At 42.5% G+C, this 25438-nt stretch overlaps 1 protein-coding gene across 5 annotated transcripts in view; it reads right to left on the reverse strand.

Moving 5' to 3' along the window:
• Positions 1-10506: 10506 nt before the first annotated feature.
• The window catches only part of SEMA6A (semaphorin 6A), a 115430-nt gene continuing 100498 nt past the window's right edge, over positions 10507-25438 (reverse strand). For all 5 annotated transcript variants that reach the window (XM_074855841.1, XM_074855839.1, XM_074855838.1 and 2 more), the window contains one exon: positions 10507-14617. In XM_074855841.1, coding sequence (XP_074711942.1) covers positions 13428-14617 — 1190 coding nt within the window. In that variant the 3' untranslated portion in view covers positions 10507-13427. The remainder of the gene's footprint in view (positions 14618-25438) is intronic.

The raw sequence follows: 25438 nt of genomic DNA on the forward strand, positions 1-25438 counted from the left end.
ACCTGGGCTTATCTCCGCCAGCCCACACTGCTGCCCAGCAAAGCTTGCCCAGCTTGTGCGGAGGTGTTACAGCTCTTCAGTGCTTCCTCTCTGGCACAGCTAGGGTCACAGTAGGGACCAAAAACATCCTGAGACAAGAGGAAGGAGGAAGAGGATATGGTCCATCTCAAAGTTGCTGGGACCGAAGAGGCCTCCTTGGCAGAGATGCTGGTGAGGGATGGCAGGGAGCCTTCCTCCCCTGCCCTGGTGCTAAGGCACAAGGCTCGCTGCCACACACAGCAGCAAAAAGAGATCAGGAAGAGAAAGGCATTGTCATGTGTATCATGCTGGTCATGCAGACAAACGCCTGGCACTTCATCTGCAGAACCTTCCCGGCCCTCTCTAGCCGGGAACACAGAACAGCCTTGGGAAAGGGACAGCAGCCGAAATAGCTGTGCATGGTAGATAGCTCTTCCATTCTGGCATTAGTTTCCACTTAAAATAAAAATAAACCCATACAAACCTTCCATGAATAAACTGAGAGAAAAGCTAAGTGAAGACCATCCAAGCAGGTTTGACAGCAGCAGTACAGCTGATGACTGATTAGAGAGGTAGCTCACTGAAGCCCAATTGTAATCTAGTGTTTAATTGCTCCTGGCCAGTGCCAACCCCCTGGGCAGGAGGCAGCTGGCTGCCTGCAGTGTTCATACCCCAGAGGAGAAGGGGAAAAAACTTTGCTGGTGGGTTTTTTGTCTTTGGCGCAATTTGGAAACAAATCACTCATCATTTTTGTTGCTGTAAATGTTACACTTTTTTTTTTTTCTTTTACATGAGGCAACCTTTAATTAGCTGCATGAGTAAGACCACACCATCTCTCTTAAATGACTTAAATTCTAGCCTCATAAGGTTATTTCTTTTGTGGGAAGCTAGCAGGTTTTTTGACCCTATCTACTCCTACCCTCCTCATGGAAGAACCTGCTGCTGCATGCCACCCCACACCCCACCCCCGACATTGCTTCCTACTGTGACCATGACCTTCACATTTCATTTCTGAGGAGAGGTGAGGTCTCTGAGACTGCCAGGCACTTTTCTGTGCCTCACCCCAGTGGCAATGCTGCTCCCTGGGAAAGAAGCCCCCTCTTTGCACCCTTCACCCCCAGGCTGCAGCACTGGGGCAGCTCCCTGCTGCTCCCCCAAGCAGCCCTTTTCCAGTAAAGCCATGTGGAGCTAAAAAAGGTGCAAAGGGCTACTTTCTGCCAGATTTTCTACAGCTATCAAACCTCACTATTGAAGAGACCAGGAGATGAGGGAGAAAGGATTGGTGATCGTCAGTCAGCTCTTGAAAAACAACTTCACAAATTACCACTGCTGTGAACAAGTTGCTGTACCAAGAACTGAACATAAGCAGTTAATTTGTTGTGTACTATCAAGCTGAGTATTGTTTTTAAATATATATAAAATGTGTAATATAGTATATCTTGTATATCATATATGTAAACTATATACATATTTATATCTATCTTATTATATATATTTATATATATATAAGTAAAGTTATTTATGGTCAAATTGCTGCAGGACAGTTTCTCTCAGCAGAAATCTCATGATGCTGGAGGCCTCCCCTTTGTCCATCCCTTGGCAGCTGGCAGTGCTGTGAGCATCAGGGCAGTGCCAAGGGCAGGGCAGGATCTGCAGAGCACCTGGGGGCTGGTGGGAGCTGGAGGTTCAGCTGGTGCCGAGCCCATTATCCACAGGTGGAAGCGCACCTCTCCAGGCAAGGCAGTGAGGTGCTCTGCAGAAATGCCCCCTGATGAGTGACCTGCAGTCATTGCTCCCTGGGGCAGCATGCTGCTTTCCTTCTCTGCTCTCATACCAGCAGTTTCCCTTTTTATTCTTCTTCCACCCTGCAGGAAAGGACATTTTTTGTTCCTGGCTCCTTTTGCTTGAAACAGGAGTTCCTGCATGCCTGCTGTATTTGGAAATTCTTGACAAGAGAGAATTCTTTTCCTTTCAAACCCTCTTCCTTTTTCTCTGCTTCTGCCACCTGACTCTGCAGGCTTTGGAGCTGTGCCTTTCCTCAAAGCTGCCAGTTAAACCAGGCAATTCAGAGGACAACATGGATGAGAGTGACCTGGGACCTTGTGCTTGCCCCTTGTCCCTGCTGCTGGTTTGCAGGTAGCCTGGGTAAAACTGGCTTCAGCCCTCACTTTACCTGCTCATAAAATGGGTCATCCAGCCTATTCTGTGTCAAAGTAGTGACTGTTGGGCAGGTAGCAAGATAAAGGGGAAGGGAGAGAAAAGAAGGATTTAAAAAGGAACAGTCTGATTCAAACTCCTTTTGAACTACATGAAGGTTCCCTGCATTCTCCAAATCAGGTTGAAAGCAACTGTGGATACCTACAGACTTCCAAGCTGGGGGAGAGCAAGAGGCACTTTTGTGCAACCATCACAGAGAACTGCAAGCATCCTTGTCCGTGGCTGATCCTTGCACCCATAGCCTCCCTGCAGCACTCACAGCACCTGTGTTTTACAGTGCCAGCCATAGGAGCAGCAGCCTTCCCTGTCCCATGGGGTGAATGTCCCACAATCATGCCAAATCTTGTTGGTCATGAATAACATCACACTGGAGCACTGCCTGGGTGATCAGTTCTAATGGGATAGCTTTTCATTTCCATTTTTAAAGCAATGGGGAAAGGTCTCATATGTCTTTGTCTAGACCAGGAGAGCAGTTTATCCTTTCTCTTATGTGATGTAGTTTCAGAATCCAAAGATGGTACATAATTTTTTACTGCTTTTAGGCCAACTCTAAATATGAGTGAAGTCCTTCCCAGCATTGTAGCAGCTAGTAGTTCAACTTCAGGTAGACTTGTTTTTCTTACTTTCATTGAAAATTAAGATGAACAAAAATACCTACTGAGTTGCATTTGTTATACAAAATGACATGTTCATTTAAAAGCAAATGCTCTGGAGACTAGTTTTCTGCCAGTCAGTCTAATGTATTTCATGTTCTGTGTTTGAGTATCAGAGATCTTATATCAGCTATGATTATGGGTGAGGCTGGCTTCTGGACAGTTTAAATAAACTATGTGGTGAACTGGTTACACTGGGAGACAGAGCCAAAGCCCCAGCATTGCAGACTGACTAACTCACGACTCTTCTCCATCTCAGAAAGCCCCTGCCTGAAATTCAGGTTTCCCTGCATTGGGTGGTATTTAGTATGAATTACTCACATCACTAAATGTGTTTGTCTGTATAGGGTATTTAATCCCTAAATGCAGATGTGCTGCAGTTAGGAGATGTTTAAACATACAAGTTACACTAAAGGAGAGGTGTTTGAATGTAAATGTGAATTATTTAAATTTTCAGTAACTGGGCACCCAAAATAAACAGTTTAGGACAGTGGGAAAGCGAGATGCATTTCTACTCACAAAGTGTTTATTTAACCATAGCACATCTCTGTGGGCTTGATTACCTGCTGATCTTAAAGATGAAATCTCATTTAAATGCATTTTAATCCTATTAGTACAGCTGAGCCAGTACAGCAGAGGATGAAAAAAACAGTGCCACAGTCTGCAACAGCCAAGCCCTATTCCTCTGTCCTTGGTGTTTCTGACGGGCTCACAAGAACAGGCAGTGAGTACCACACAGGGAAACCAATACGTTCACACAGAATTTGTGGGACATGAGTAAGGAGAGTGGAAGCAAGTCCTGAGTCTGCAGTATACCTTCATTGGCACGGCACTGCTTTATGCCCATTCAGATCTGTTGGGTAACTCCTTGAGGTTTCCTGTTTTGAAGGGTGGTTGTTCTTATGGAGTATGCATGGCTGTCTGCTCTGGGTTGGTTTGGAAGAAGCTCGACACCATTCTTAACATGGTTAGAATGTTTCCTTCAGCAGGGGACCTGGGGCCCTGCCCAGAAAAGCAGTCATTCAGGCCCTGTTTTAAAACTGGGAGCTGACTGGGTGAAATTATGCTTAAAGTTAAGTGTTCCCCTGGGTCAGCACCTGTGTTGCCAGCAGGAATGCACTCCACCTTTTCCAGAGTACACATCTGGATCAAAACACTGTGCCCTCTTTTATCCCCTGCTCACCCTGTTGAATTCAGTACCTCCCCAAAGGTTGTATTTCTGCACTGACAGTGAAAGTCAGCCCTTAATCCACCCACTGCTTGGGCTATGCCAGTTTTATAAAGATAAACTAACATCTCAGTTCTATGGTTTTTTTCCCTGTTTGTGAGTTATCTGCAGCACAGAAATGCTACAGGGACATTTCACAGGACCAGATCCAGACACATTGCCATGGATGCTCCAGCTTGCCACTGCTCCAGGCTCTGCTTGAGGCACAAAAGACTATTGGCTGCAACAAGGTGGTAAAATTTAGCAATTGGGGTGCAAGCGCAGCACTAGGGGTTAGTGCATTGGGTGTGTGCTTCTCATAGACACAGTCCAGTTACTCAGGGAGGTTCACTATCTGAGACTGCTTGGGACAGCCAGTGGTGCCTCTGTTATCTAAGAATGTTACTCTGCTTAAACTAGATGCTCTTATTTCTGAAATACTGGCTCGCCCTTTCTCCAAACCAGGCAGAGGGAGTCCTAAGATCCAGTTCCTACCCCCAGCCCTGTTCAAATCTTTTATCCAGTGATGGTGTCTTGCAAAGCAACTTGTTGTAAAATATCTTGCAAGAAATTAGGCATGCCTTCACTGCTAGACATGCTGAGGCTTGTATCCTGTTGGTCTGGCTCTGTTGCCTTGTATGCACTGTCATAGTGTTTCTGTACCTGGGCCAGCATGCCTTTTTAATTGGACCTAATGCTGGGCAGAACTGCATGGGTCTGGGTGTCCAGGTCACAGCTGGGAGGATGAAGGACATGTTAGCAGCACTGCATAGGGTCATGTATTGTCTGCCTAAGGACTTCAGCATATCAAGATCTTGAGAATAGTCAGGTCTGGGGGAAAGCGTTTTATACATCAATATTTCTGCAGTCTTTTAACATGCTTAAGAAATGCACCTAATGCTATGTCACTATTATCATCTATGAGATCAGTACAACTAATGAAAGATGTATGCAGTCAGGTAAATTCAGACATAGCTATCTCTTGTTTGGATAAACAGCTGAGTTGTTCCAGTTAGAAACTTTGCATTTCTGGGGACACACTGATTGCACATAGTGAAGGGCAAAGTGCTTCTTTCAGATGGGCAGATTATTAGGCTTTAATTAAAAGGAAGATCTGAATGTATGTCTGATTTTCCTGTAACACACATGTCCAGATCTCTGATTAGCATTGCAGGGTGTTGCTTTCTGCTTTACTCCCACCAATATATGTTGTGTAGTATAGGCTCCATACAGATGAGAAAATACCTGAGGACTGTCTCTGCCTGAAACCTGACATTTGGCTCTGAGAATTTTCAGTTATTGTTTTTTCCTTATTCTGAAAACATGGTGCTACAGATGAAAATACTTTGTTTCAATCAAAATTTTTCTTTTCTGTTTAGAGAAGATATTTGATTATCAGAGAGAAATGTCCTTCAGATTGTGGGTTGGTGTGGTTCAGGCTTGTTCTGTTCTTGTGATACTATCAAAAGGTAAAATTGGCCTGTGATACCATACACCACACCAAAAAAAAAAAAGGTCGGAAGAAACACACACTCGAACACACAAGTCCTTGAACTTCCACAAAGAGATATCACGTTACATTTTGCAGTGTTTCCTAGGAAACCATTTTAGTGTAAAAGGAACTCTTTGTCTCCTGCTCTTTGCAAAATTGTTTGAACCACCATATCTCATAAAAGGTTGCTTCACAGGCAATTTATGCAGCATTAAAAAAAGCTCAGTCTGCAGTTTCCTGCACCATCAGAGGCAATACCTTTATCAGCAGCCTGAATACTTTAGATTGTATTTGCTGAGAATTGATAAGATTATGTCATCATTTCTGAAAGTCAGAGAAATAAAATCTTCTTGTTTTCTTTTTTTTTTTTTTTCCTTTTCCAACATGGAGTGCCGTTCTCTATACAGCAAGGCAGTATTAAAAAAAAAAAAAGGCAGAAATTGTTTTGGGAAACTCTTATCAGCACCTTTTAACTAGAGTGTTGACTGAGGCAAAAGTCCGTGGGTTTTGCTTTTTTTTTTTTTTTTTTTCTTTGATCACAGAAAGGCTGGAACAGGGTTTCCACAAGCGTGGCTCTTGTTCCCTGATGTTAGCTATTGTGTGGCTGTGCCCACATGCTGATGGCGTGCCACCTGCTAGCCCAAATCCAGCAGGTCGGAACAAAGGACTCGCCCACCCTGAATTACCTGTGCCTTTCAATCCTGGAAGCTGAGCCCCCTGGCTGTGCAAAGTGCTTTCCCAAAATGGGGCAGTTTCTCGGCAGCCTGACCCAGCAGCCTGGCTGCCCTGGAGGGTGCAGCTGTCCTGCTCCTGGGCTTGCAGACAGGGGAAAGTCTTCCATGGTGCTGAATACTAGGGCAGAGCTTGCAGGCCAGAACGAGCTTTTTGCCAGTTACCTTTCGTTATTTATCATCTTCCTTTAAATCCAACACTAGATGTCTGCTATTCCATCTTAAGGAGGATGCATGTGAGGGCACGCAGTGCCTCCATCACTGTTGTGAGGCTGGCCTGTGCTTTCCCTGCACTTTGCTTAAAGAGCTGACCTAATGATTTTTGTTCCCTCCTGTAGTCCCTGTCATTTATAGTTGTTATAATTTCCTGTCATAGTTACTTTTTTCCTCCCCCACCCTTGCAATATTGCAAGGTTCAGCTATACGGCTGATGTGCTCTGACTGCAGCCTGCTAGATTTGTCTTCGTCTTAATATATTATTTATGATGCTATTATTCCTTGCAGTGGACTGCCAGCCACACTCTGCATACAGTTGCTGGTCTTCCAAATGCATCATGGCCAGCAAAGGAAAGCACTGATCTAATTGAATTAACAGTGGTGCTGTTAGCCTTAATAGAGTTTGTCATGAAACACAAAGCAGATGTGACAATGATCTTGGTTAGTAATATTTTTGTCTCTACTCCCAGACACAGTAACTGTTAGCCAGATCAGTGGGGAGGATAATTCTCCTTTGCTTCCTTAGCTTCCTGTGCTTCCTTAGATATGTGGCGATCACTTTGGACTGATGGTTGAAATAAGCGAAGGACTTGAATAGCAGAAAGTTTTATATTCTGATAATAAACTTGGCTAATTAAAACAAGATGCAGATGGTACTGCCACCTAGCAATTTTCACCTCACTTACTCTGACTCCAATTATAACCTTCCCCTACTGACTTACACTGTTTAAATTACAAAGTCAGGGGATAGATGACTATTTACCTGTTTCTATTTATACAAAGAAGTTTAACACATCATCATTCTCCTGCACAAGCCATGTGATGATGGTCTTAGTATTTATTCTGAAAAGTATCTCCACACTTTAAGAAAAGGGAAAAAGTAATAAAACGACTACCTAGAGACTCATTAGCAGACACACACATCAGCAGGAAGCATATGAATATTACACACACAGTGTGTTTCTCTAACACTTGTTGGTTGGAGCAGGTGCCATACTTCTGGGAAATTAACTTTAATTGGATAAATAGAAAACTGACCTTAACTAAGCCAGTCCAACCCACTTCCTGAGCTTATTATTTTCTTCAGACACTCTGAAACACTTGACAATCCCTTGGGTGACTTTCGTTTCTTCCCAGAGCAAAACACTTTTACAAGGTGTTGTTAGACAATCAGCCATCAAGAATGGGTTAGGTTTGCTTGACCCTGCCTCAGCGCAGTGGGGTAGACAGACTACCACTTGAGGTCTTCCACATTGCTTTAAACAAGCTTTATAAGCAAGCTTTAGGGAGCGAGAATCCATGTCCAGCCCTGGGAGAGCACAGAGTAATCCTGCTAATTCTGTGATAGAAGAATGGTCTGGAAATGCATCCCAGAAATTACTCTGGCCATCAGGTGGACCACAGTGTTGTTCCTACTGTCGATGCATTACTGTTCTGGTCCTTTATTCTGGCATCCCCTTTCATGCAAAATCAGCCCTGTGTACTGCCATCCTGCTGGCAGTAAAGTACACTGAACTGCCCATGCTTTTCCTGATTGCCTACATTTTTTTTTCATGTGAGGAGCTTTCAGGTGCAAAATATGCCCTGCTGAAGAAGTTATGGTGGGGCAGGATCTGCAGTTGTCTTTGAAATGACAGCTCTTTCTTTGAAAGCGTATGCCTATTGAAGGGAGAGAGGAGGAACAGTGTGGTGGACCAGGATTTATTTATGGAGACCTATTGTTCTGAGTCATTCAGCTGGGTTCCATTTTGTGTAAAAATATGTATGCAAATTAATGCTGATTGAAAGGGATCTTCCATGCATCCCCAATGACATGCTAAATGAGGTCAACATGCGTACCATTAATACAATGAAGAAGGTGACACTAACTTGACTGAAGTGCTCAAACCACCCCTGCTTTCTTCTGGATATCTTCTTTGCCCTGTTCAACCCCAGGGAGTTTTTGCAGTGTGGCAGCAGTGGTCCCTGAAGGGGATGGATCTCATAATTCAAATGGACAGTGGGTAGCTCAGAGGTCTCCTCCTCTGTCAAAAGCCACTATACTGGAGGCTGAGGGCACTGCCTATTCTGAGGGGGAGGCCGTGGGTGCTCAGTGGAGGGACATTTCCTTGGTGACATGTTGCTGTGGGTGCCTGCACTGCACTTGGCTGGCCAATACCCCAGCAGGGCAGTGGGGCCTGATGCAACCTGTTTCCTTTTTGCACAGTGGTATGGTAAGACAGATCTCTGCCAGAGGCTATGTGTGTGGCAGTGCAGAGATGCACATTTGGCGAGGTGTTGTGAGGGAAAATTGCTTTAAGGGGCTAGGTTCACACCTTCCCTTGGGCCGGTTTGTGGCCATACAAGCAGAGCAGTTACAGAACCCATACAGCTCATGCATCAAGGCATCTCCCTTCCTGCCCCCTCTCCCTCATACCCATGCTTTAAATGGACCTTCCTTTCCCTGGCAACAGATAGAGGAGCTCTGCAAAGGAGGCAGCCAGTGCCACTGCTAGAGGCGTTCTTGGGCCCTGTCCTCCAGGCAGCAGCCTGCAATTGTTTATACAGAAATATTAATACTCATGTTAAAAGAGAGGTGTATTAATCTTTGAATAGCTTCCCTAGGTGCTGCTTATATGAAGCATTTCAAATAAGGCTGGACAAAGTAACGTCACAAAGGACTGGCTGCAGGACTGAAAACGATACATGTCTCTAAGCACCTGGAGACCTTTTACTTTCCCGCCTGCTGTGACTCTGGGAGCACACAGGTCAAATGCAGCAGAGTGTGAAGCACTGTGTGACTAGTGCCTCTGGTACCTAGATGGGGGGTCCCTTAACATCACTCAGGGCAGCCTGACAGGTCCTGGCCATGGCAGGCGTCCTCCCCATGTCCACACCAAACACCTGCATGCCAGCGTGCCTGGCTCAGAGGAAGCCTGCAGCCGAGAAAAAAACAGGTATGCGTCTGTGGGCACAGCACTCAAAAATAATGTTTGCAATGCTCTGCTCTTGCGTGTCTCTGATATGCCAAGGCCACCATCTTTGGAGCCCTGGTGTCCTTCAGGGCAGAGAGGGGGAGATGGAGCTGCAGAGGGGCCTGCCACTTTCCACTGAGGAGAGCGTGTCAAGGCTTTGTGACTTCTCTTTTTAAATCCATCATGTCCCACTCCTTGAGGAAAGCCAGTACTTCACTTTTTGCTGAGCCAGGGTCAGGGCTATCTGTAGTGCAAGGTGGGGAACTGATAAGGCTCTAGGTCCTGAACAGGGTGTCCTGGCAGGGCAAGAAAGCCTGAGTATGACCTGAGCAAAGGTAAATTACTGGATCAGATCCCTTGTTGCTATACGGTCACACAAAATTCCTGTCACAAAACACAATCACTAAGCCCAGTAAGTAATGTAACCAAGCATTTACCTGTACTGTAATGGATGTGCGTAAGTGATCTCCATTTACATAAAACTGATGTGGAGAATGCAGGTATGTTTTAATGACTCTCAGGACTAGGGACATTATATACTCTTTTGTTATTTATCTGTTTACTACCATTTTCTTGCGGAATTAGTCTCAGGCACCATCCTCATCCTCTAAATCAGGTCTATGAAGCACAATAGATTTATGTCTGCTGAAAGAAAACACAGGCTCCTCCATTATTAATATGTAAAGCCTGAAGATGAAGTCACATCTGTATGATGATCTATTCTGGTGGACCACGCATGCTTAAAAATCCCAGCCTCGATCTTTTAAACTATCAAGTCTGCCATAAATATTTGATGATGAACAAGCTCATAAAAAGAAAATGCAGAATATGAATAGAGGGAGAGCAAATGTGTGATTCAATTTTTAATTACCATCACCTTACTCTAAAGTCAAGTTCATCTTCTGTAAGAGACAGAAAGTAACAAATTTCTTTTTCACCATCAGCATGGTGTTTGTTTGTATTTTGTTAAGAAAAAGGATAAATCATCATGGAAACAAAAGAACAAGGACACAAGACATAAGGTAGAACAGTCTGGTTTTATTACCATATGTAATCAAGAGCATTTATTTCCCCTTTTCTCTTCCTTCTTTCTTTTTCTTTCTTGCTTTTTTTTTTTTTTTTTTTTTTTTTTTACAACATACATTAAGTTGTGAATCAGATGTTAGGGGGATGTGGAAATGAAGGGAAACTGGTGACATCACAATACTTTACAACTTTACAGCAAATGAGAGTCTGAATTTGTTGCATCTACCAGTGTATAGCAAGGGTGGAAAGCAAAGGCACACATAGGTTCATGAACCCCTCGAAACAGAGGGTGGAAGGGAACCGGCGTTGGGAAAGGACAAAACCAGAAGACCCACTGAGTACAACGTGCACGTTTCAAGGTCAACCGAGTAACTGGTGTGGTGTACATCGTCAAGGCAGATCGCTGCACAAGCTGTTGCCATGATTATTTGTCTCTATGTTCTGGGAGAATGCTTTGTGGGGTAATATCAACGGGACCTGCACATTTGGTAATCCAGGGGTTTGGAGCTTGGTGAAAAGGTTGCGAGTTGGTTCTTTTTTAAAAAAAAATGACCTTGCTACCTACTGTTTTCAAAGGGTTTTCTGTTTGTTTTTATTAAAACAACAACATTGCTTTGGATACAGATCTATCTACTCCAGTCTGCATAGTTCACTAAGGGTGAACAAAACTGTTTCATAAAAGCCATGATGAAATGAAAGAACATGCAAGCACCCTTGTTACACACTTTGGTCTAGACCATCCAGACTTTATATATACCATCTATAAGCTAATGGACTTAAAATCAGTCTTTTCAATCATTCAGAAACAAAACCAAAACCCTGAAAAACAAATGGAAGTATAAAATTTTAAAAAACAAATTGAAACAGAAACAACCACCTTACTCAAACATACTGTTCAGTAGATATATATATATATATATAAAAAGCTTAGAAGCGATCCCCATCATTTTTCTACAGTATGTTGACACAGTTATTGTAACAGATTAAAAACACATCTACATTTTTGCATAAACTGAAAGACTGGAAAGGAACTTACACACCTGCGCGCACACACACACACGCACACACCTGTGTGCGCGCACACTCCCACACTAGCTACATGCACAGTCACACAAAAGAAACAAAGGAAAAAAAAAAACAGAACACTTTTCCCCAAAGAAGTATATGCAGCATCCTTCTGGAGCAGCAGGTAGCTACAGCAGGAGCCCGCCTGCCTGTCCTAGCTCCATGTGCCCTGCGTGCTGCAGGATGTGTGGCTGGGCTTGGCCCCTCTCACCAGCGCTCATCCCCAAACAGGGGACACACCAGCTCCATGGACAAGGGTGCTGGTCACTTCCCTGTTGCCCAGTGAGAATGATCCCCATGCTGACGTGTGGTAAAGGGGGAGCAGGAGGCAGGGGAAGGCAGAACCCCCAGCATGGTGCCTTGGGAGCATCACTGCTTGTGGGTGGTTTTAAGAGAGGACTTGGCACAGCTAGAAAGTCAAATTGAAGTGGAGGGTATGGTGCTAGCCTAATTTATTGAGGGACATGGGGTTATGACAATAACCACCATGTTCTTCTTTCAATGTCTTTACTCCAGTTCTTGAAGGGGCTTGGAGAAGGAAGGATCAATAAATATTTGCATTACTCAAAGGGGAAAAAGAAAAAGGTTTTACATACTACAGCTCACAAGTATACACAACTGAGGGTGTAAGGCACAAATTTACATGTGGAAGAAAACAGGCTATTCACAGATATATTCCCACGAAAAACCCGTGTGATAAGACCATAATTTATGCATGGTAACAGCCGGCATATTAACTAGTTCACACTGTTTGAGGATTTTGTTTGCCGTCTCACATGCAAGGTGAAATGAGATGGCACATCACAAGCTGGTGCCTTCACAGAAAGTATTAGCTACTGACAAAGCCATGTTGATAGCAATGGTGCACAAATGTGCGGCTTTTAAGAGTTTCTCTTGCAGTTGCTTTAGAAGTTATGAACTTGCAGTATTTGTTGCTGTCTTAGGTCAGAGGCCCAGCCAGCTAATTAGCTGAGAGACTTAAATAGATATCCCCTTTTTTTTCAGCTAATGAGGCAGTCCAGGCACAAAGTTCAGAATTCCAGCTCCAACTTATCTAACTCAGTGAATTTATTGGAAAAATAAAAGAGTTTTAATTACTCCAGTTAATGAGTTTCATGTTAAATAGGTATAATTTTCAAGGTACTTCTCTGAAGAGCTGCTCATAGGATGATATGCAGAAGTAATTTCCTTAGGAAAAACAAAAGTTGAACAATAAATAAGAAGAGTTACTTGAGTTAACAGTCACATGTTATTCATTAAAAGAGAAGGGTAGCAGAAATCTATGACATAGTTTGCCCAACATGGCATTTAACTGCTGTAACCAAATGGCTGTAACACTGATGGGCATCATTTCACAGTACCTGCACGTAGTAAACTTCTGCCATTGTTAAGTCAGAGTTAGCTTTATCAATGGGTTCTTTTTTTTCTTCTTTTTTTTTTTTTCTTTTTTAAATTTGTTTGTTTTTGTAATTATTTGTTTTGCTTTTCAGAGCATTCTTTCCCAGTTCAGGAATGCGCTGTGCAGTTGGGGGCAGGGGGTGAAATGTCACAGTCATCTTTCACCTGTGTGCTTTTGGCTCAATGTTTGTGATGGATGGTTAGTCTTTTGAGCAAAGAACTGGCGGGTTGTGGGGCTAAGTCCTGCAATTACAAACCTTCAACCATGGGTCATATGGCTCGGGTTTAAAAAAATATTCCACTTTTCCCAGAGAGCAGAAATCCAACACATTTTCAGCTTGCAACAACCATCTTCTCAGAGGAGCGAGTGGTAATAGTTGCAGAACACTGGCTTTCAAGGGCAATCTCTGCTTAACTGACGTCCTCCCCCATCCCCCCACCCCACTCTGATTATGTACATGCATCGTTGGGCTTCATGGACGTGGAAAGTGGAGCAAAGGAAGGTTTGGGAGGTACATCTGGCTTTAGCGAGGGCGTGCGTTTCAACCCTGACCTCGTCAGTGAGTTGTAGGTGGTCAGACTCGGCTGCCGAGATACAGTCACAGCCTGTGCCTGAGCAGCGTGGACTTGTATGGAGTCCACTCGCTGTGGGGCCGGCGGTGGGTTGTCACCCCGGCCAAAGCTCTGATTGCGGGAGAGGTGGGACGAGTTAGAGGAGTTGGTGTTGTTTCTTTTGAGGGTTGATGTCTGGTGACTTCTCGTGAGTGAGTTTGTAGGATAGCTTCTCTTGTAGTCCACGTTGTAAGCAGAAGAGTGCACCTCCAGCCGCTTGCTCAGGCCACTCTGCGACAGCGAGGCACTCGGGGGCCCAAGGGAAGCTTCCCGCTGGGGTACTTTTGGTGGCAGGCTGTCGAGATTTTCCACCAGGTTAACCCCGTGGCTGGGGCTTTTGCCACTGAGATGGTCCTTGATAGTTTTGTACTCAAGGGTGGCATTCTGGTCCTCCACAGACATCTGAGCCCCATCACTCATTTTTGGCTGGTCAACATACTCATGCTGGTAGCCTTGCTGGGCTATGGGCAGGACCACAACACTGGGAATGTGGCTAGGAGAAGCCCTGAGTGGCAGGTCGGTTGGGATTACGGGCGAGGCCATTGGGGGGATATCTTTTGTGCAGGCATTGATTATGTTCTGGTTTCTCTCCCATTCCCTGCTTCCACGGCTGGGTTTTCTCTTCTGTTGCAGGGTTGGGGTGGACTCGGGGGTTGGCAGGGCAGCCAGGTCCAGATGGTGCTGGTCAGCTTTGATTAGCATCTTGGCAGTGCTGCCTGGAGTAGCCAGCTTGCCATTGTGCATCAGAGGTGTGAGGATAGCTTCAGGCTTTGGCTCCTTGGACTGAGCATCCCCAAACAGGCCACTGAGCTTGGTAACGCTGCTCATGGAGCCACGGCGGGAGTGGGTCAGCTCCTTCTCCTTTCTCTGCACAACAGCCACGTCTCTGCGGCGATGGTCACAGATGCAGTACACTATGATTCCTGAAAAGATGGCCCCCATGACAAAAGCAAGAATAACAGCAATGGCCAACAGAGTGACCGGCACCAGTTGATCATGACCCTTCAGGTAACTCTCACGAATCACTCCTGCAATAAACAGCATACAGTGGTTAAACAAACTAAGGATGGGGAAATGCTACTTATCATTAACTACTTTGTTCAAAGGCATGCCCTGGGAGGTTTGTTTGTGTTTTGCACGGTGATTTTTGATCAGCTTGCCCAAATTTGGAGACATACTGTACCTGCCAGCTACATCTTGCATGTACACCCTTGGGCTTTCAATACACCTTTCAGATCTGAAGTTGAAGACTACAAAGTTCAGGAGGGGAGAGGGAATTTACTTGCAGGGCAAGTGCAATTGGTTTGAAATCCTGGCCCTGGGGAACTCACACTGACTTAAGCAGGTCAGAGCTATTATTTCTCCTCCTCTGACATACTGGTCATTCCTCCCCTCCCCTCCATCTGATCTCTCCTCAGCTAATACTATCTTATTTTTACTACTGGTAAACCATCCACACTGAAAAACCTTTAAAAGGAGGAGAGGAGACAGATACTCTGCAAATACCAGAGAAGTGCATCCCACGTTGTTTAAGGCTTCTTTCTCTGATCGTCATTCTGTTATCTTTGTCATGTGTTTTAAAAGTCAGTGTCACATCCCTGAGCTTCAGGAGGATGCTTAAATAACTATGAAAGACAGAGCACTGTGTTGAAATCTACTGAGTCTGCTAGATGACTGTCCTTGCTGTTTTAATTTTAAAAGCTTTCTCTTGTTCTGAACACATGAATAGGTCGATCTCTGTGCTGAAACCTGTGCTTTCTCGTGTGAAAGCCCTGATTCTGAGGGCCTCATCTTGTCATCCCGTGCTATGGTCAGAGATCACTGTCAAATCTTACTTGGCCCTCCAAGTGCCCGCTGTTAGAGAAGGCATCTCTGGCAGAGCGCACCTCCTCCATCTGAAGTCCCTAATATAGCATTAATCAATACCCTGAATTTCTGACAAAAGTAGCTTTTTCTGAGATAATTGGGCACCAAGCCAGCAGCACTAATGAAACACAAGCACAGAGCCTCTAGTTTGCTTTTTTTCCATTTCTGTTTTTGTTCTTAGTGCTTAACAAGGAGCAGATACAGCCTGACAAGGAGCTGAAGGAACATCTCTCCCACCTCTTTCTCCAGAGAGGGTCCAAGCACCAGGGCATTAAAAGCTTCACATGCTCTAAGGAAATGTCCTTGTCCTTATTATAGGAGAGACAGCAAGACAGAAAATGTATCTCCAAGGCTCTCCTGAGACTTCATGAAGATACAAAAATTTCATGTCGTAAATCAACTCCTTCTAGAATAACGTCTTTTCATGTATTTGGCAGAGAAGGTATTAGTGGCCCAGAATTAGAACCAAATGCAAAATACTCCTCAGCAGACTATGTTAAAAGAGCTTTGGAAAGTTGCCACTATCTCACAGAAACTTTTGATAAGTATTCTGGCTAGATAGAGTATTGCTTCTACAACATATATTTTTCTGTCCCCATTTAATTGCAGTGTTTAGGTGGACAAGGGATATTGTCTTACAAGATAAGAACTTTATGTTTAAAAGCAAAACAGCTCTTGAACTCATAAGCCCCTGCATGTGACATCATAGCTGGTTGACACAGAAATTACTGTGCTGTGACAAACAAAGGATTATGATTTCACAAGGAAAATATATAGCAAGAGCAGATGATCACCTAAGAAAATAAGATCCTGCATTCATATAAACGTCTTAATAGTAAAAAAGTAAGGGGAGGAGAGTAAATCTCAGAAAACAATATATAATTAGAAACAATCTTCAGATTAAGTGTTTCTAAGAGAACCCTCTTTTAAAGCCCAGCAGCTTTTTAAGAGGCAGATTTTTCTATTCTTTGTCATCAGCACTTAACAAGCAGCAGTAGAACCTAGCTCTGTAATTTAAATCCACATACAAAATTGCTGTATATAGACCAGAAGCACAGTCTAGTGATTATGGCACAGTCAGCAGTAACTACATTTCACTGCAAAGTTGTTGGTCTTCTGTAGACCTTCACCTGCTGATATTTACATGCTAGACCCTGCAGCGTTTCGAGACCAAATTTATTTACACTTGTAAAACTGTCTGTGGTCATTAACCGGAGAATCAGAAATAGAAAGTCTTAAATGGGTGGGAAGGATGGTCAGGGAAGTGTTAAGTCTTACCCAGAAATGCACTGCTGGATGTGAACTTAAGAAAAGCTTCAACTTAAAAGCATGATTTCATGGACACCTTCCATGCACAAACTTCTCAGAGATATGCCCCTGTGAGCACTTAAGTTCAATGTTTTTTGCATGAAAAAGACTCAAAATCCCAGCTCAGTGCCCACCTAAGGGTGTAAGCATCTACAGTCAAAGCCAGCATGTGTTCATGAAGGGAAAGTCATGTGTCACTAATTTAATATCCTTTTTCATATAGACTGGGGCACAAGAGGCTGGACTGCAGCTCTGCAGAAAGGGATCTGATGGTTTTACTTGATGGTAAGCTCAATACGAGTCAACGATATGCCCCGGTGGCCAAAAGGGTCAACTATGTAAAAATATTAGAATGTGTCCAAAGGAGGGCAACAAAGATGGTGAAAAGACTACAGGGCATGACTGGTGAGGATCTGCTGAAGATACTCAGTTTGTTCAGCTTAGAGAAGAGACCTCATTGCTATCTGAAACTTCCTCAAGATGTGTGAAGAGGGAAGTGCTGATATCTCTCTCCCGGGTGTCCAGTGATAGTATGTCAGGCTTAAAACTTGTGTCCATGCCTGACACTTCCTACTGGCTAAATGAGGTGGTCCTACAACCCTCAGCCTTCTGCTTTAGGCTAAGTCCTACTCTGTGAATGATAGCCTTCAGCACAAATCTGCATCACTGCCTACAAAAGCAACATAAGTCTTTGGTTTTACACTACCAACAGATATTGAATCATTACAACTCACATTACAAAATTACCACACAATTCAGACTGAATGACCATGTGTGTCCAAGAAAGGGGTAGCTGAAATTATGTCACTCACACTGCAGGTGTTTTATCAACAGAAATTTATGAGGGTCTTAACACAGTTTGATGCCAGCTAGCTCCTCCTGAGCTCAAACCTTCCTGATGTTTATTATGTTTTCTATACTAGAGTTAAAGGATATTAACATTAGTGGATTTGCTCTAGGCAGGCAGATCTTCTCTGGACACAATGTCAGGTTGATTTTTTATCATGGATCACATCTGCGTGTTTTAGTTACGCAAGCAATCCCAACAACTTTAACTTAAATGAAGATGGGCAAGATTTGATCCTGCATTAATGTTTATGAAATAGATACAACTAAGTATTGAAACATCCTACTTTCATGACCACAGGGAGCGAAATCTAATATGAAATAGGCTGATAACTGCAGTCATTGTCAAACAACATCTCAAGCCCCTAGGATCAGTAGTAACTGTCTTCACAGACTGGGAGGAATAAGCAAGTGTATGTCCCCAAAACAAGATACCTTGAAAGCAGTTAGGACAGTGTTCGTGCCATTTTACAGTCTGCCTTGTGTGCGTTTTTACCTATCCTCCAGTTGTTGAAGAACAACACAGTCTGCAAGGCTCACTCCAGCACCATTCATTAGCACTCATTATTAAAAGAATTAGAATCAATGAAGAAAATAATCAGAAAAATGGAGGGCCTACATTTCTGAAAGTGAAGTAAAGTATTCAGACTCCCAGCTCAGAGGAAGTACCTGCTATTGAAAAGTCTTATGACTATATATTATCTGACATGCTTCTAAGACATTATGTACCAGAAAACTGACTGGGCTGGCTGCATAAAATGCTGTGGAACCAGACTGTAAAATATGACTGATATAAATATGAATATATTATTTTTATCGTATATTTAATAATAAAACAATTATTCTAAATTACTTTTAACATACTACATTTAGAACTTTTCTGTTTGCAATATGTTCTTTCCAAATGTGAAAATAAATTGCTTATTTCGTTTTATGTGGTCTGAACTGCTCATCCATACTCTCCACTGTTTTCTGTAGTACCTAAGGATGTATCACCACGGATAATAACCAGTTATTCTTTGGAAAGGGATATTGTTGACAGAATTACCTGTATTAACATTATACTTGGGAGAAGTCTGGTGGTAAAAATGGTATTAAAACTGAAAAAGCTTCAAAGACATAGATGAGGTTAAATATTTGCACCTTCAAGGATCAGACCTTACATGTTGCTAATGCCCAAACATGTTGACACTTATCTATCTCCCTGAAGTCTTCCAGTAAAGTCCCTTGCAAATCACAACTGGGCTTACAACTTCAGGGTCTTCCCACCTGCAATGTACCATTATTTCGGACCACTAAAAGAGCCAGGCTAGTCACCTGATATCCTCCACTTTTCATGGCCATTCTGATTCCTGTAGACAACCTGATCCTTCCTCCTCCGCTAACTTTCTGTAATTTCATCCCATGTCCTTTTGTCTGCATCTCCTAACATCACCATTCATTTTCTCAGTCAGTATGCCCTGTACTGTAACAGTCTGAAACATGCAAAATCACCTCTACTTACTCATCTAATGAGAGAGAAGACCTGATATGGTATTGTATTATTCTGCTATACATAATTTATGCTTTCTTCCAGCAGAGCTTGTAGGTAAGGTACACAGTGTTGGCTGGCTGGTCAGTTAAGAGGACATTGAGAAGAATGTTTCCAAACCTTCAAAGTGTTTCAATTTTGAAATGAGCTAGTGCTCTATTCACATGAATAGAGTATTGATCTAGCTTGTTCACTAAAGGTAGTTGGGGAAAAAGCAAGGAGACATTAAATTTTATGTCAGTAATACATATACTTTTTCTAAAGTTCTAAAAAAGGTGAGAAGCAGACCTGCTGAATGACTCTGGGTGAAAATAAAGAGAGAGAAGACCAGAGATGATACAATGATATAGATCTACTGTATACTAGATCATCATAAGCAGGAAGGAGATGAGGCTTCTTATTTTCACCAATTAACAAAATTATTCAAGGGCTAGGACTGTACCTCTATATCTGCTAAAATACAAGTTAAAAAGCAAGATGTGCACAGTGCTAAAAGTATTATTGTATGAAAATGCTAATGAAGCTATTCTGGGCATGTTCTCTGCTCCTTCAAATTCTAACAGGACAGAACTTCTGAGGGCAGAAATGTAATTAGAATGAAATAATCACAAAGGGAGAGAGTTCATCATTCTAAAGAATACACTGCATGAGCATAACTGAGTAAGAATAATGAATATCAGTACAACAAACTTCAGTAAAGGAGGGCAGATAAGGAAAGACATGGAGATCGAAGCATTTACTCCTTTTCCTGCTTCACTTCACCAAAAATCCCCACTCTGATCTGTGATCAGAAACGTAAGAGAGTCAGGCAATAACTGTCTACCAGAACAGAGAAAAGATGTAAAAATATTTAGATAATGTAGATGTTTTCAAGTTGTCTAAAGGAATTAATCCCCGACTGCTTAAGCCAAAGCAATTTCTAGACACTGCGAAGTATCTTGGAGAATGCTGGAGGAAGTATGAGCATCAAGAGCTCTGGAAAAGGACAAGCATATTACCTGCCTCTGAGATGAGCCAGAAGGAGGACCTAAGAAAAGACAGACCTGCCAGTGCAATTTTTAGAATGGAAATGACACTAGAACAAGTGATTAAACAATTTTATGAGCATCCAAAGGACAATAAAGTAATTATTAAAAAAAAAAAAAAAGCCAAAGAAAATTTGCCAAGAATAAATTACATTAAACCAGACAAACTTCCTTTCTTGAGAGGATAAATGGCTTACTTTTTACGCAGAAACATTAAGTATGATACCCTTTGACTTCTGTAAAATATTTGACTTATTTTCTCAGAAGCAAATGAAAGTGAGCTAAAACCTGCTGAAAACCTGCAGTTGAAAAGTACTGATCAAAGGTCTACCTGGAAAGAGATCTGAAGTAAGGTGTCTGTCTCAGGAGAACAGCAATTAACAGGCATCAGCAGAAAGGAGACCTTAACTCCAGAGGTCCAGCAAAAGAGCTGTGTCCTTTTAGCATATACAGTATAAGAGACATCCCATGATGAAGCCTAAATTTGTCTCACCTGTGATCAGCGACAGGGATGGCACAACATCAAGAAGAGCCCCACAATCACATTCGTCTAAGTCGGGGTTCTGGCATACGCTTTGCAGTGAGCACAAACTGAAATTCCAGCTTATAACCTCCACAACTGATTGATGAATGAAAACAAACAGCAAACAACTTCTCAGTGTGAATAGCTTAATGTGAGGCCGTTTTAGTGATACAGTAGTCCGGATGCTGCCTTCTTTCCCAACCAAGCTGAAGTCAGTGAGAATAACTCACAGGGCAGAGAGCAATCTGGTCCCATTACTGCAAGTTCTTGTGTGAGAATAACCTAGTTAACTGTCACCAAAAATAATGACTTTCAGTTTGAGCACTACAGTTAGCTGTAGTGTGGAGACAAAAACACTTCTGTCACAGAAATGATTTATGGCTGCGAGCGGTGGACAACAAGATGATCACATGCCATGTGCACCAAGAACGCTCTGTGATCACCTCTGCAGGGAGCTGTCATTGTCTAGCTTTCCAAAGTTGCCTGCAATGGATGGCAAAGTAATAACCCAAAATGGTGGCACACACAAAAGAGAAACACAGAAGTGGGAAATGAAGAATGATGCTTTAGCAGCGAAATGAGGGAAGAACTATCAGGGAATAAGTAATATTTACGTCTAAACCACACATTAACAGCAGTCAGGGAGCGAGTGTCATTGCTGTCTTAAACTTAACCTCTCTAGCTAAATGGGAATGAGCCCACCTCCATCCCCAAAACATACAAAATCCCTTGAGAGTTTCCACGGAACAAGTCATTGTTCCAGAAAGGCACAATGATTTCTTTACTGCTGTTATTTAAACCTTGCAGTTAAATTCATTCTTCAGTGCAAGCTTCTCTGTCTGATGTATGTCTTCCTCTGCTTAGACTTGAAGAAATGCTGGTATAGACTCATTATGAATGGAGGTTTTTATGGGCTTCAGAGTATCTTTTTTAAATACCACTGAATAGGTTTTCAACATGTGTCTCCAGGTGTTAGAAGTGTGTTTACAGGCAGTCTCATGCTGCTAAAAGACTATTTCAGCCTGGAAAATCCCTGCAGGTATTAACAAGCTTTCTTCCTCATTTTTAACCAGCAATAGGCATAAAAAAATACTCAAGATGAATTTAGCCTGGACACCCAGATTTAAAGTGACAGCAAATTCAGGAATAACCAGAGTCTACCATGCATTTCTGAGATCTTATCTCACAATTTTCTTGAAGGAATAATTTCAAGGTTTAACATAAACTAATCACATTATAATCCCAATGATTTGATGCTTGCCACTTTATTGGAACTGCTTTGTTGTAAACAGTAAGGTTTTTCTTTCATCTTTCTTCTGGCTGCAAGGACTCATTCTGCTGACTCAGTGCAACTGTACACAGTATCTGTTTATCTGGCCTCTTGGTACCGGCTAGAAAAAAACAGCTCAAGCAGTTATAGTTAAAGCTGCTGGTAAATGCTTTTTTCCCCCTCCCTCACAGTAAAGCTCTATTGTTGATTTGTAAAGATCTGCAAAAGTTTTGCATGACTGTGCTGAGAAGAGCAATCCATCTCCCCCAGATTCCGTCCTACGTCTCTCAAAGCCAGTTGCCCAAGCTAGCAGTCTAAGATATCCAGCAAACAAAAAGTGGATGCATGTGCTTGGAGAGAAGAAGGAATCTGGTAAAGGGAAAAACCTTCAGTTTCAAGATGATCTGGGATCATTGGAGGTATGAGAAGAAATTGTATTTCAGAACTATAAAATCAATATATAACGTACCTGAAGTCACATGTAACAAAGCCTTGAAAAGGATCTGAACAATCAGATCAGCCACGTGGCCTCTGTCAGCGTCTTTTGGCCCTTCCTTAATCGGACCTATTTCAGAGGCAATCCCTCCAGAACAGGTTAATCTATTGATCTGTAAGGGTGGTTTTATTTCTCCTTTCAACCAGTCCAAATTATATCACTTCTCTCCACTTTGATGAATTACTGTCGACATGACTCTCTATAGAAAAAAAGATGGTTGTAACTTACTAAAAGAGGGGAGGATCAACAGCTGGCTTTGCTCTCAATGGGAGGAGGGAGAACTTTCATTCTTGTATTTTTTTTAAGCTAGATAAAGCTTTAAGAAAGGTGAGAGAAATGACTCCATCATGTCCATATGAGAAAACCTGTGGGTCTTGAAGTAGCATTTTCAGAACAGATTTCAATTATCTGTTTTTAGTTCAATTATGAGCCTGCAATCCAATTTTTCTGCATGCCACAGTGGCCATACAAAACCTACACCACGGCCACACTTGTGAACTTTTGAGAAAGTAGAAACAAGCAGTTCTTTTTGGAAAGGGATTATTATAGATGGAAATTACAAGACCTGAACCAGCAAATTCATGCTCAGACACCTCCCACCCACACTGAAACAAAGGGGAAGCAGACCTGAAAAAGACTGGAATAGCAAGCTCTTAGAGCTTTTTTAATTGTGTTACTTCTAAGCAGTATCTTTATAAATAAACTAGTTTATTGAGTTTGCAGGTATGGGAGCAGGTTTGAGGTACACAGCCTCCTGGATATATAATATAATGATGAAAGTCCTGAAGCCAGCCCAATTTCATTTGTCCCAGCGGCTAGGCTTAAGGACAGCTCTTGCACTAGAAAGAGCTTGACAACCTTTTTCCCACTGGCAGGTGGTATGCAGTGGCTGATCATTTTGAACTTTCCTGATTTCAGTACTTTCTTTCACCTCTCACCCTTTCCCAGTGAGCAATGATAATTTTAGATACCTCTATGTGATGGGAATAAGACATAGCAGGTCCTTTAAAAAAGTAAACCACAGGCATTCACAGTAGTTCAAACAAGATGCATAAAATCCAAATGTCAAGGAAAATTAATTCTTTTGTAGCTTGTCTTGGCAGAGGCAAACTTTATGCTGCTTTGCATCTTAAAACAGAAGTTTCTTTTAAAGTCTGCTGTATTTCCTCTGATGACGTAAAAAAAAGCTCAGCGTACATTCTGGGACCTTTCTACTATGCCTGGGATGGGCTTAAACATATCCAGCTGCTCTTTACTAGTTTACTTCAGGGGATCTTTCACAGCTGGGTTAAACTAGATTTACATATGTTTGGCTGAATATGCATGATTTCAGGGCTCCAGAGAAGTTGTTGTAGCCTGGAAAGTGAATCTCTCATCTTCACAGTTCCCATTTCGCTGCATGGAGCTCCTCTGATGGTGCAGAACAAATGTGGGTTTTTTTTGTTTTTTTTTCCGCTGTGGGCATTATGTATTCTGGGCAGCCCAGTGCCTTTCTGGAAGCAGTTTTTATGAACAGTGTCAAGGAAAGAGAAGCTGTCACTGAGAAATTCTGTGGCTTTTCCTCTCCTTTTTTACAGTCTGTTTTGAACTATGGCCTTTCTGCACAACAGGGAAAAGTGAAGTTTGCTGAATGTCAACATAAGCAGCTCTGCTTAGCAGACTGAAGCTCAAAGCAGCCTTATGGAAGAACTGGGGTTAAATTTCAAACACTGCAAATGACCTAAAAGCAAAAAATGTTTCCTCATCAGCTCTGATCTTCTTTAAGGACACAAAAATGGAAATGCTGGTTTTGAGCTACTAGTGAGACTGAACACATCACAGCTTCACGAACAAAGGAGCCATCTATTAAACATCCAAGATGTTTAAATAATAAGAGTGTACCCTATATACCTTATTTCCTGAGGTCCCTGGAAATTATGATTAAACTGTTGAATAACTATGTTACCAAGCCAACAATGTTTACCCATGCGTGTAGACTGCATTTCTTGGGAGTAGTCCTTCTGCCCACAGCTGGGTTGCTGGTGCATGTTAGGAACATGGCTGGACCCCATGTTAGGTCTGTTCTTACCCAGAGGAAGGATGAAACCTCTCCTGTCATTAAAATGCCAGCACTTTATATTTTGTGACAGAAAGCAAACACTGTGGATTAATTCTTCATTTCTCCCACACTCATGAACACTGCAGATGCAGTCAAAAGACCTGGACTTAAGAATTAAAAAATGTCCCCAGTGATTAGGAAAAGACAAGTCTGCATCTTCTAGAAATATTTGCAGGGCTGGTGTTGTAGGTAAAAAATAGCTTATATGTGTCTAATGTTAGGTTTATCGATCCCTCCGTATTACAGTCCCATAGCCTCATCTGCCTTTGAATACATCAAGAGACTGAAAAATTGTGATGAGATTGAAATGCTGGCCACAATAGTTGGCAAGACTAATTCTGCTCCTAGTTCTTTTTCTGTATCTCACTACTCTTCCAATATAAGTATCAGAAGCCTTCTTTCCTTTCAGTTACATTAATTCAAATCCACAGTATCTCCAGCAAAGCAAGCATGGTTACTCTAGCCACAATCTGATGTAAAAGACTGCACTTCCCTGATTGACATCTTGTCCTGGTGCTGCTATTATCTCTCTCTCACTTCATTTTCTATCTCCAGTGGTGGCCTCTTTCATGCATTTTTCTGTCTCTTAAATGTATAGTTTTCTGCATTTTTCTACTTTTTTTTTTTTTAAATCACCTCCCCACTCTGCATGCACTTCATATATATTTACACTTTGATGCCATAACTTCATCAATCTTTCCTGTCTATGCATTTTTTAATGTGCTCAGTGATTACTATGAGCAAGCTGCTTCCCTGGATGACGTGAACCCATGGCTTCATCTCAGAGGACATACTTTGGCAAGCAGGTACCTGCCCCAGTTCCAAGAAAGCTCCCTGGGGCCAGAAGCAATCTAACCACAGTGTGTGCAAACCAGTGTCTTCTCCA

Source organism: Strix uralensis, chromosome Z, assembly GCF_047716275.1.
Source record: "Strix uralensis isolate ZFMK-TIS-50842 chromosome Z, bStrUra1, whole genome shotgun sequence".
Lineage (NCBI taxonomy): Eukaryota > Metazoa > Chordata > Aves > Strigiformes > Strigidae > Strix > Strix uralensis.